The following is a 12,271-nucleotide window of genomic DNA, read 5'->3' as shown; positions in this document are numbered from 1 at the left end:
CAGGTATTTAGTTTATCTATTCCATATCATGTTTTTCTTTTCTATTGTTCCAATATTGTTCCTATCCCATTATTTTCTTTTTGTTCATTCCTGAGGAAATATGAGCAACTATTTTGTTTATTCCTTTATAGAGAACATTGTTTCTTGCTTTTTTCCTCATGATATTTGGCACCTGTTTGTTTCTCCCTCTTAGCTCCAACTTGGATACGGGATATATCGTGAGTACTCATGTTGGAAGAGGAAATGGTGGGATTGGAGGAAATTAAGGTTCTTCTAGAATACCTGGGTTCTTCTCTCTCTTTGAAGATAATGTTTAATGGTTTTAGCACACAGTCTTGGTGGAGGAGTCATAGTTTTACTTTGTTGGGAGATGTTTGCTTTTCTATTGGGCTATGGAGGTTTTACCAATTGAGTGTATAGCCATGAAGCTATCAGCCTGTGAAATAGAGTCAGCTTTACTGTCCATGCTTCCCTGCTTGAAGGTTTCTCTTCAGAAGCCATTTTTACTCCTTTTCAGCCACAAGAGGAAAATGAAAAAAATATGCCATCTTTGTATATGCAAATCTGCTTATCTCCAGTTTTCGGGGTCATAATGAGAACTCTTGGAATTTTTCCATTTCACCAGTAAAGTTTAGAGGGGATGGGGGAACATTAGGGAGTCAAATTCTCTTTCACTTTCTGAGCCAGGCCAGACTCCTTTTTGAGCAACAGCTATTTATTGTTGTTCTTTATTTGTTTCAATTATTTTTAATTTTATGGCACTGGGATATGCCCCTTTTCTGTTCAGCAATTATTGCTAATATCTGTTTCTTGTTTGATTGTTGCTTTTTGTTTGTTAATCTCTTGCACATTTCATTTGGAGTAAGAAAAATCTGTAATATACCTCCAATCCAATCTCTCTCAGTGTTTATAGCAACACTAATATATTAAAATTAGAGCTGAGGAAACAGAGAACCAGAGGAACTAAGTAACTGGTCCAGCATGGTTTAGCTAGAAAGTGACTAAGTTGGAATTAAAACTTCTACCTTATTACATTTCTAGCAAGTCATAGTTTAAGATGAAGCTAATATAGTAATTATGAAATCTCTGGACACAAAGATTTTGGAAGAATAATGGGAAGAGAGAAATCTGAATAAATGGTGAAAACAGTGAAGAAATAGTCAGGAAACCCAGGCTAAAATTCTTGCTCTCTCTTACAACAGGTGGTTGAATTTTTAAAAGTTTATTCAACTGACTGGGTTTCATTTTTCTTGTCTATAATAAAAATACAGATGACAAGGATAATAATTATATCAAATTGATTAAGTTGGATTTTGAATTTGTGTCTGGGTGGACCTATCACATAGGTCAGATGTGATACTATGGGAAACTGAGACCATAATGCTTGAGGAAACATTGTTCCAGGTCCCAAAGAGAGAGGTGTCATGAAAAGTTGACTGGAATGGCTCAACTAGCCTGTGGGAAGCACACAAGTGAAGGAAGGGCACACAAGCAGGGACCCGTGGACTTGTGCTTTAATTGTCATTGCAGGGGTGAGGGTGAGATTTCTTATGATGGTGGAGGACTATTTAGTGTAAAGGAAGCACATGGGAAAAGGAAAGCGATTGGGGGGTTAAAGGGCATCAGAGATGTTTAGCTTATCATTTGGGACCAGCTGTAGGTTCTGAGTAAGGCTTTTGGGTGGTAGCTGCAACTGTGGTTTGAGCTCTGGGGAGTTTAGATTCTAGGGGTGGAAAGCTGTTCATTAACATGGCCAATGGTCAGTGTTAAGGCAAGTGGTTTAGCCGAAGTGAGATGGATGCTGAGGTAACACAGGAACATGAATAATTATGGCAATCCATCACTTGTTTTATTTGGAGATTGTGGCAGATTGGGTGCTGATATGTTTACTGCCAGGGGCATAGTATTATCAAGCCAGTGCTCAAGACACTTGAGGATAATGGTTATTATAAAGATCCCAATAAATAGGAAAACCAAGAACTGGAAGCCTTTGTGGTGCTATCCCTTCTACCCTTCAGGGCATAGCCAGGAGAAGATGTTGGGTTTGGAGAATCTTTTGGAAAACTTTGGTTATATTGTAAAACACCTTTAACCCTTAAACTATCCTTTGCAAATTGATTTTTTTTACCCTGAATTATTAATATACATGCAGCAGGAGGGGCTTCTTAGGCCCCCTTCTTTGGCTAACAGGTAGTCTAAGGTTAAGTGGTTATAGATAACTACCTGGGTTAGGAATCTGTTTATTGCTATATCAGTCCTTATTAGCATGAAGAGAATCTGGAGATCAAAGGAACCGAGGTTAAACATGTAGGCCACAAGATATTGGAAGGTCCTGCTTGCTGTGTAACAATAAACATAACAATGTTTGGCTCGCTAGTTGAGGTGGCAGAGCTCAAGACCACTTTAAAGACATGGGGGTGGGTTGTAACTCACAGTGACAAGCATCGCATAAAGAAGAGGAACCCATGGTTAGACAGTCTGTCTTTCAGCCAGCAACATTCAGACAGTTCTCTTCCCCTTTTCTCAAGGCAGCATCTGAGTTCATTAGCCCTCTCAAGGGTAGGGGTGTATTTGGTTCATCAGGCTGATAAGATTTGCAGTGGGCAACATTCAGCGGTAGTTTGGGTGGTATCACCTCTATCTTGTGAGCTGGGGCATTGTTATCTGAGGGAGGTGGTTATTGCCATTACCACCCCTGGGGTGGGTATCCCTCCTAGGTAGTGATCCATAAATGATGGGGAATTTTGCCATGGGCTTTTACATACCATTGGGCAGCTCCAGATATGATTTCTCTGCAAATTTCTTTAAAATGGTTTTCTTCACTGAGCTCTATCTCTTGTAAGGTGTTGTCTCAGATGCGCCTAGCAAAAGCTTTGTTTGATGTATGTTTCTGCTCATCTCTCCTGCCCCCCCCTCCACACACACACTTAACTTCACAGGGACAATATGTTTTGTCCACACTTATGTGCCAAATGGGTGTTAATTGTTTGTAGACCCTCTTTGTAATCCAAGCTGCTGGCTTAAAACAGGATGTTCAGCATGATAGAATAGAAGATAATTGGTCCTGAAGGCTTGATTTGATTATATTTGTAAAGCCATTGATGCTATATGAGAATCTTATTTAGGTTATGCCTGGGTCAAGAATAATTCATGTATTGTTGCTGGGAGATCCATTAGATATACAGGTTAGAGAGGTTTGGGTCATTAACTATGATCAGTGGCATGTTGGGTATAGGAGGTTAAGGAGTGATAGACAATAGTTTCCTCTGTCCCATCCCTGGGTACAGTGTTGGGATCAGCCAAGCATAGTTTGGGCACTCTGGGACTACAGGATGCGGCCTTGTGGGTCAGTAAGTAAGCCTGTGACCTTATAGCCCATGAAAATACTAAGCCCCAGAGCCAGGATGAACATTGACATTTTATAGTTGGTGAGGACGAGCTTTCTGGGCTCCTGCTTGTATCATGAGAGTGGGACTTGGTGCTGTTTTTCCCTTGCTGAGAGATAGTATGTTTTTCTCAGGGCTTTCTCTGTGTCTGGTGCTTGCCAGCCTGGCTGTTGTACCTTGTATGGATAGTAAGAATTCATGACAGGGTAAAAGGAGGTAATTTTTTATGTGGCTGGCATCCACCAAATATAGCTTCACATCACCTCCAAAGGTGCCCCAAATCATTCCACTGCTTGGCCTGGGAGTGATAATTTCCACCTTTTGGTGGCTCCAGCAGTGATGGGAAGTGATCCTTTATAATTAATATGGCAGTAGGAAAAGATTTTTTCTCTCTTTCCCCTACAGAACCATCTAGGGGATGCCAGTGTTTGGTTCTGCAACATAAATCATAGCCTTTAGTAACCATTTTGGACAATGATGGGCCTAGAGGAAATCCCTTTCATTATATCCACTCTATCAGGACAGAAGAGCCTTTGTACCATGAAGTATCACAGGCCCAGACTGCTAGTTTGAAGCTTGGAGGGCCTGAGTGGGCAGTCTCTGAGGGACCTGCTGTGCAGGAATAAATTTTAGGTAGTTTATTGGCAGTGTTGAAAAGGGACTCTGATATGGTGAATCAAGCATGTATGGAAATAGGTGAGGCTTTGAGCTAGTTTCCAAATGTGGCGTCTCCCACAAAGGCCCTCTTTGCATGAGAAGAATTTTCTGTTCCCGTTGCCCTGATCCCCCTGCAAGTCCCTTGGCCATCACTCAAAAATCAGTAAAGATTCATAATTGGGAAACTGGCAGCTCAGAACATCCTGGAAAGCTAACTGGACCACTCCCAGCTCTGTCAATCATGCAGATCCCGAACACCCATCTCAGGTAAGTCATTCCATGTTAGATAGCCAGTCTATCCCAAGCACTCCCCACTTGGCTAGAGGAGGATATAAGGGGGATGCCACTGTCAACATCACAAGATCCATAGGCAAGGGCTAGCATGGGGAAAGGCACATCTTTCTGTGACTTGGAAAGGCCCGTCTGTTAGGCTTCACCCTCCCTTGTATGCACCATTGCCATTTTATCACTGAGGCTTCATTGACCATGCTGAGCTTCTCCTGGCAATTACCTCTTATTCATGGCATTATGAGAATCTCTGTGGGTAAGCTGACCAGTTGTGGCCGTATAAATGCCTCTTTCTCTACAGGAGACCAATAAGCAGCCTGGATCAGCCATTTCAATAGAGTATAATCAGGCGGCAGAGAAGGGGAGTCTTTTAATCCAAGAAACCCACAAGAAATCATTGTTTTCCGTACTTATTCCAAAGACTCCAAGAGGCATAATTGGAGGTAGCCAAGCCTTCTAAATTGAAATCCATTCATGATGGGACACAGGGGCATAGTTGGGGAAATGGCCTGTTGTACTAATTCTAGAGCTCATTGTTGGGGCTTTCCCAGTGGAAAGCAGCAGATATATGTATGATTTGTATATGGGCTGTTATGAGAGCATGAGGTATGGGATATGTTAGGTCCAGAAAGTGAATAATCCTCCATGGTGTTATGTATTTCTTATTGTCAGAGGTGGGCTTGTGTTTTTGGGGAGTGGGAATCTGTCTTCTCTTAGAGGCCCATATGATGTCCAGAAATTTGACAGAATTTGATGGCTTTGTGTTTTCTGGGGTGCTATTACCCAACCTCATTACTGTAAATGATGTATGCCTGCGGCTATGTCCTCTTGGAGGTCTTCTTTTAGTGTCATCCCTTAATCAGATCAGAGATTAGCTTTATCAGCATTTGGTTCGGTTTTTGTTTTTTTAGAGACAATTTATCAAGGTTTCGGTAAGGTCTTTTGGCAGCAGTAATTTTGAATTCTTTAGTTATTGGCACTGAGTAATGATGGACAAGTCTATCATAGCAAGGCAATTGCTAATCCCTTTGTGTATCTTTTTTTTATTAATTAGATAATGTAAGGAGTTTTGATGGGCATGACAAGTGCAGGAATGTTGATATAATTGATCGTTTATAACCCTTCATTGGGGGAGGCTTTAAGAATTGCCCAGTAGTGTTGTTGTATGGGGAGATGGTAGGTAAAATGACTCCTTCTTTTAGGAGATCTTGGATTATAGGCTCAAACCCCACTGTACTTTGTTTCAGGAAGTATTGTAGCATTTATCACCCTGTTTGGCAGGGGCAATTCCATAATGGTCCCATTTGGCATGGCCTACCAAGGGAATCTAGGATTCGATCTTTATTTCAGGTAACATTTTAATGTATCAATACATAGTGGGAAAATAAGAGCAAAAATTGTCACCACTAGGAGTAGCTGTTGAATGAGTTATTCTAATAGTCACAACTGCTGGTGGGGCAAGGGGTTGGTTTCTGATATGCAGCAGGAGGAGGAGTCCACGCCCTCTAGGAAAGGGGGCCATGTGGTCCTCTGAAGAGTGGCTGCTTGCACTTGATAAGGCAGGATCTGTGACTCCAGTGTGAGTCTCCCACTTGCCCTGTCAATAACTTCACCGCTTCCATAGCCTTGCCAATAATATGGAACAAGGCTGCCCAGTAATTCTAGAAGAAAGGGCTCCCATAAGAAAATGTTACAAGACTCGGTGAGAAAGGGGTTCTTCTCAAAGCTCGAGATGGACTTTGGAATTCTTTTGTCTGAATGCTCAAAGAAATGCTGTTCCCTTAGCATCATCACAATCTTTCTAAGTAATAACTGGTCCACATCAACTATTTGCCAGGGAACATCTGCCCTGGTTTTAAAACTCACTATGGACCTGTTGTCTTTTTTTTTTTTTCTATTCCATAGACATAGGTGTGGGGTTCAGGGCCTTTAATGATACCAGCCAAATGCATCATCTTCTGGGATGAGAGTAGCCACTGAGACCCCATATTAAAGACTCTCAGGAACCAATCAGCCCTTTTCTCTATCTCCCCTTGAACAAAATCTTTAACTATGATTTGAATCTCCAATAAAGTACACTTTTGAGTTTCAGTTTCCAATTTGAGCTCCCTTTTGAGGCCCTGCTTGACCTTAGTATGGTGATGGGGAAGATCTGTGGTTTTGCTGGCCAGACTTACAGGCAACCACCTCTCTCTCTCTCTTTCTCTCTCTCTAAGGTTTCTGCTAGTGTAATGATGTCTAGATTACTAGGAAGAGCTCCTAGCTCACAAGAACACAGTAATAGTGCCTTGGTATGTTGATAAACAGCAGCTTTTCATAAAGCCAATGCATTTTACTTTTTTTTTGTACAACCCTTATAATTATAAGGGAGGTGGGGGGATAGTCCCATGGCTCAACTGCTTCATCTTGATCATAAGTCTTTAGTCACCTGTGCCAGGGGTTAGACTCACAATAAGCCATGGGATCAAGGGGTGAAGGACAACAGTAGCAGAGATAGCAACAGCCACAGAGGACTATAGCCTCAGTGATGCCACTGCTAGTGGGGTGCTACATTATCCTCCTTCTTATTAGGTTGAAGCTGAAATATAACATAGTAGTTGGACCCTGGATAGTCTCCAGCTACTGTGAGCCTGGCCTCTGAAAGCTCATATGATTCATGTCACAGTACCATGGCAGGGGTTATCCATCTCCAGTCTCTATACCCCCTCCACAGTGCCAATGGGACCTTTGGATATTAACCAGTTTGACTCAAACCAGTCACGCCCATTCTGGGGAATGCTGAAAACCAAGGTTTCATATTTTGCCCTGTTAGGGCTAGCAGTTTGCAGATCCCAAGTTTGCAGCTCTCAAAGAGAACTCAGATTTGCAAGGTCCACAAACAATTTAGGGCAAGCAGTCTTAACAACACTCCACATAAACAATAGGCAGTGGTACAGCCCAGCATGGACAAACATCAGTAAGTCATGGATGCTTCCTAGATAATATTAGCTAACTGAGAGAGCCATTTAGCAAGTCAAGTGAGTCAAAAGGCATTATGCCACATTTCCATGGTTGTGAAAACAGAAACAAATATTAGATTTCAGTATGAGTACTGAATTCTCCCTTCTCTTCTTAGCTTCTTTTCTCAACAATTCAATCTAAATGCAATTAAGTAGGGCCAGTAAGGTAAGCATCCATGTGAGTGTGGGATATGAGGCATTGATCCCTGAGAGGGGTGAAAAGGATGTCCGTGCAGAGCAAGAGGTAGAGAAATAGTGGCCCACACTGCCATCACCCCTCCCATGGGAGGGTGTCTTCCAGTGTGAGGTGTTAGATACTGAATGATGGAAGAATTTTATCTATGGAGCCATGTGGGCCATACACAAGGTGTCAGAGGCCAGGTGGGATAAGGAAGGCATCCATGCACGGGGGAGACACTGCACAGTGTCAGAACCTAAGTGAGGTGAGGAGTGGAGAGAGATTGGTTTGAGGTGGGGGACATCCAACAAGTGCTGTCAGAGCAGGTGTGAGAATACGAGGGTGGGTGTAAGAAGATGTGCAAGATGAAGAGGGATTTCCTACAAGAGAGAGGGTGAGGCAGTAATTGATTAGTTGCATACAGGGGAATTCAACACATGAGTAAATACATTGGAGATAATGGGAACCAGGTTTCTTATAGCCAGAATAAGGGTTACAAATATTGAAAGAAGAAAACTACATTTAACAGATTATAGACCACTACAGATAGAGAGGTGTGTAATGTACCTAGAAGCAGCAAAACCTCAATAGAAATGAGCACATTTAGCATCCAGATATTGATTTCTAATAAATGGACCCAGGTCTTCTTGGTGAACAAAAAACCTAATTCCAGGCCAGGGGCAGAAGAAAATAGAAGATAAGCTTGGAGTACATTGCTGTAATGGAAAGCAAGGGAGACTTCAAAGAATGATAAGGACATGTCAAAAGATAAAGAAAATAAGTCAGTTTGAGCAGTCTCCTCTTGGACAAATTAGGGACAAAATGCGCAAGAAAATGAGTAGTAATGGATAATAACCCATTGAATAAATAGAAGCACGTGGGTTAATACTAATTGAAATTAGGAACAAAAAATTAAATGTTTATTGAAGAACAGTATATTTACACGTGCTCAAGTCTATAACCACAAAATACTAATTACAAAGGAAAAAAGAATACATTCATAAATTTATAGTAGAGAAGCCTGGAAAAAAACACTTCATACAAATGATCAGTATTAACCTCACTACTGATGGAACAAAAATCCTGACACCTTGTATTAGGTAATGGATTCTGAGAGTTTACCCTTAAGGTATAAACAGGAACAACAACAAAAAATAGGTAAATTCAACTTCATCAAAATGAAAAGCTCTGTGCATCTTTTTCATTGTAAAAAAAAGTTAAAAGCAACAATAGAATTGAAGAAAATATTTGGAGACCTTATATCTGATGTGTGTTTAATATGCAGAATATATAACAAACTTCTACAACTTAATGACAAAAAGACAAGTCATTTCAAAAATTATCAAAGGACTTGAAAAGATGTTTCTCCAAAGAAGATAGTACAAATGGCCAATAAATATATGAAAAGATGGTCAACAGCTTTAACCACTAGGGAAGTGCAAATCAAAACCACTTGAGATACCACTTCACACCCACTGGAATGGCTACTATTTTTTTAAAAAAGGAAAATAAGTACTGGTTAGGATGCAGAGAAATGGGAACCCTCGTTACAAGCACAGTTGGTGGAAATGTAAAATGGTACACATGTTGTGAAAAACAGTTTGGCAAGTTCCTCAAAAAGTTAAACACAGAACCACCATATGACCCAGCAATCTCATTTTAATGGTCAAAAAAGAATAGACAGGGGTGCACGGGTGATTCAGTGATAGAATGCTTGCCTTTCATGCTGGAGACCCAAGTTCGATTCCCCGAATATGCACTGCCTAAAAAACAAACAAACAAAAAATTGAATTGACAGCAGAGACTCAGAAAGGTATTTGCACGCCAATGTTCAAATCACATCGGCATTATTCACAACAGCCCAAAGGTGGGAGCAACCCAAGCATTCATGAGCAGATGAATAAATAAACAATACAATGGAATATTGTTCAGTAATAATAAGGAATGAGTTTCTGATACATACCGTTATATGGATGAACCTTGAACCTTGAAGGTATTATGTTGAGTGAAATAAGTCAGATACAAAGAACAGCTATTGTATGATTTCATTTATATGAAATAGCTAAAAGTACAACATTCTAGTTATTTCATATACTATATTAATATAATATATCAAATAATATTTTAGCTAATATATGTAATAGAGATAGTAAAGTATAGGTTATCAGGGCAGGTGGGTAGGGGTTATGGAGAGTTAATGTATAATGGGTGTTGGGTTTGTGTTTGGGGCAATAGGAAAGTTCTGGCAGTGGGTGGTGGTGAGGGTAGCCCAACACTGTGGATGTGATTCATCTTACTGAATTATATGCTTGGGAACATTTAAGATGGAAAAGTTATGTTTCCACAATTTAAAAAAAGAGCAAACAAAAAGACAATGAGAATTGAAGCTTTATATAGATGTTAAGTTTCTTGAACTTGATAATTGTTTTTAAGGTGGTTGCATACGTGAATATTCTTGTTCTTCAGAAATGTATATGGAAGCATTATGTGTTCCAGGAGAATGATGTATGCAATCTAATCTTATATGTTCAGAAGAAGATAGACTAGACAGATAGAGAGGATAGATATAGATAGATGATAGCTAGCTACCTAGATAACATGATATGGCAAATGTAGCAAAAATATTAAAGTTGGTTAATCTGGGCATCTGTGGGTATATGTTGAAATTCTCTGTATGGGTTTTGCTTTATTTTTACAACTCTTCTTTAAGTTTGAAATTGTTTCAGAATAAAAAGAAATCCTGTGACACCTGACAGGATGCCATAGAAAGAACACAGTACTCTTGAATACATATAGTCATGATGAAAGGACAGACACAGTAGTGTTCCAGAAGAGGGAGGGAGTGGAAAACATAAAGGAAGACAATGAGATCAGTATATTGTGGCTGGAAGGGAGAAGTCTTTTTGATGGTTATTAAAAAACAACAACAACAACAGAGTCAATTTTCACTGGTTTCATTGTTTTAAAAATTCCTCATAGGCAATTATGAGGAATTGTAACCTCAAAAATAACCTTTTTATTAGCTGCATCCTGGAAATGCAGCTTTTACCACCTCCCCAACTCCACAGTACCCGACTGTCAAACAACCTCAAATTGAGGGAAATGTTACCAAATACCTGCCTTGTAATCTTCATATGTGCTAAAACTGAGGAAATTTGGAAAGATTTGGAATTTTTCCTGATTGAAAGAGACTAAAGGACTCGTGATTCGTAACTAGATTCTTTCCCTATAAAGGATATTATTAGAGCAAATGGTGAAGTGAGGGACTGATAATGAAATGTTAGTACTGGATCAGTGTTAATTTCAGTTTTTGTTTCATTGGTGGTTTTATTGTAGTTAGGTAAAAGAATACTTTTGTTGTAAGAAATATAAACTAATTTATTTGAGTAATAGGGTATCAATTTGCAAATTTATTTTCAAATGGTTCTGAAAAAAGTTTTCTTTATACCATTCTTGAAACTTTTTCTATAAGTTTGAGATTGTTTCAAAATACACTTTTTTTGGTAAAATGTGTAACTATTTGATATCTAAAAAGATATCTCAACAGGGTCATGCTTTTTCATGTAATGTTATTCTTTTCTTTTCACAGGTGATGGTCTTTTCAGCTGCCCTACTTTTACCCAGGAACCACAAGATGTCATTTTTCCTTTGGGTGTTACGAAATCGGAAATCATTCTGAAGTGTGCTGCTAATGGTCACCCTTCACCCCATTACAGGTAAAGTCCTACTTCTGGACACCATACTTTTTTTATTTTCTTCATCATTGAGGTAAAGTATACACACAATAAAGTGCACTAATGTGAATTGTGCAGCTCAGTGAATTTTTATATACAGTTGTGTGCCCACCACACAGAGGAAGATACGCCCATTTCCAGGACCCCAAAGTTCTCCCATGCCAGTTTCCAGGCATTAATTAACTCCCCACTCCCCAAGGTAACGACTTTTATGCCTTGGCCATTATTTAATAGATTTATTGAACATTTATTCTTGAGATTTGTGCCATGAAATACTATGTGCTGTAAGAAAGAAAAGATGGAAGAAAGGATGGTAGAGAGGGAGGAAGGAAGAAAAAAAAAGAAGGAAGAGAGAGGGAGGTAGGAGGAGGGAGAGGAAGAAAGGGAGAGAAGGAAGAAGAGGTGAGTGAAGGGAGATTTGTTTCCACACATTGAAAGAGTCAAGTGCAAATTCATTTTGACCCTCCTTCTCACCCCCAAGTTTAGATCTACTGCCTCGGTTTTCCTATGTACAATGACTGTGAAAATGTTCCCCAAAAGGAGTTAATCCAGATGGAAACTATTATTTATTTTATCAGATAAAATTCTGTGACCCCCACTGCATGTCCCATCCCCCTAAAAGCACTAATTTTAGCAAGATACATTGAAAACAACTACGTACCTTCCAAGGTAGAAAGAGAATTTTATTCTGAGCAAGAAGTACAGCAAAATCATAATTGTTTCTCACATGCTTCCCACAGCATAATAAGGAGGGAAGGCAAATAATATTTTTATTCTTATTTGCAAGGTTGCACTAAAGGCAGACTTTGATTCATTTTGTGGGTGGAATTCACAATTTTAGAAATAAATGCATGCATAAATTGTACTTGTGTAAATAACAAGGATACTTTGGTAAGAACTGCGTATGCAGTGTGAATACAGACAAAGACAATTAATATTAAAATAACTATTTTAGCTTGGGTTTTAAAATAATTTTTTAAGAGTCTTAATTTTTAGTAATGAATTTTAGTCAATAGGCATAAAAAATAA

The 12,271-nt window shown here is 39.5% G+C and overlaps 1 protein-coding gene across 3 annotated transcripts in view; it reads left to right on the top strand.

Annotated features, from left to right (window-relative positions):
• CNTN6 (contactin 6) overlaps positions 1-12,271 on the top strand; it is a 386,131-nt gene that overhangs the window by 156,203 nt on the left and 217,657 nt on the right. For all 3 annotated transcript variants that reach the window (XM_077128663.1, XM_077128662.1, XM_077128664.1), the window contains one exon: positions 11,098-11,224. In XM_077128663.1, coding sequence (XP_076984778.1) covers positions 11,098-11,224 — 127 coding nt within the window. The remainder of the gene's footprint in view (positions 1-11,097; positions 11,225-12,271) is intronic.

This window comes from Tamandua tetradactyla, chromosome 15 (assembly GCF_023851605.1).
Source record: "Tamandua tetradactyla isolate mTamTet1 chromosome 15, mTamTet1.pri, whole genome shotgun sequence".
Taxonomy (NCBI): Eukaryota; Metazoa; Chordata; class Mammalia; order Pilosa; family Myrmecophagidae; genus Tamandua; species Tamandua tetradactyla.
The sequence above is the reverse complement of the archived record's forward strand: the minus strand, read 5'-3'. Positions and strand labels throughout refer to the sequence as shown.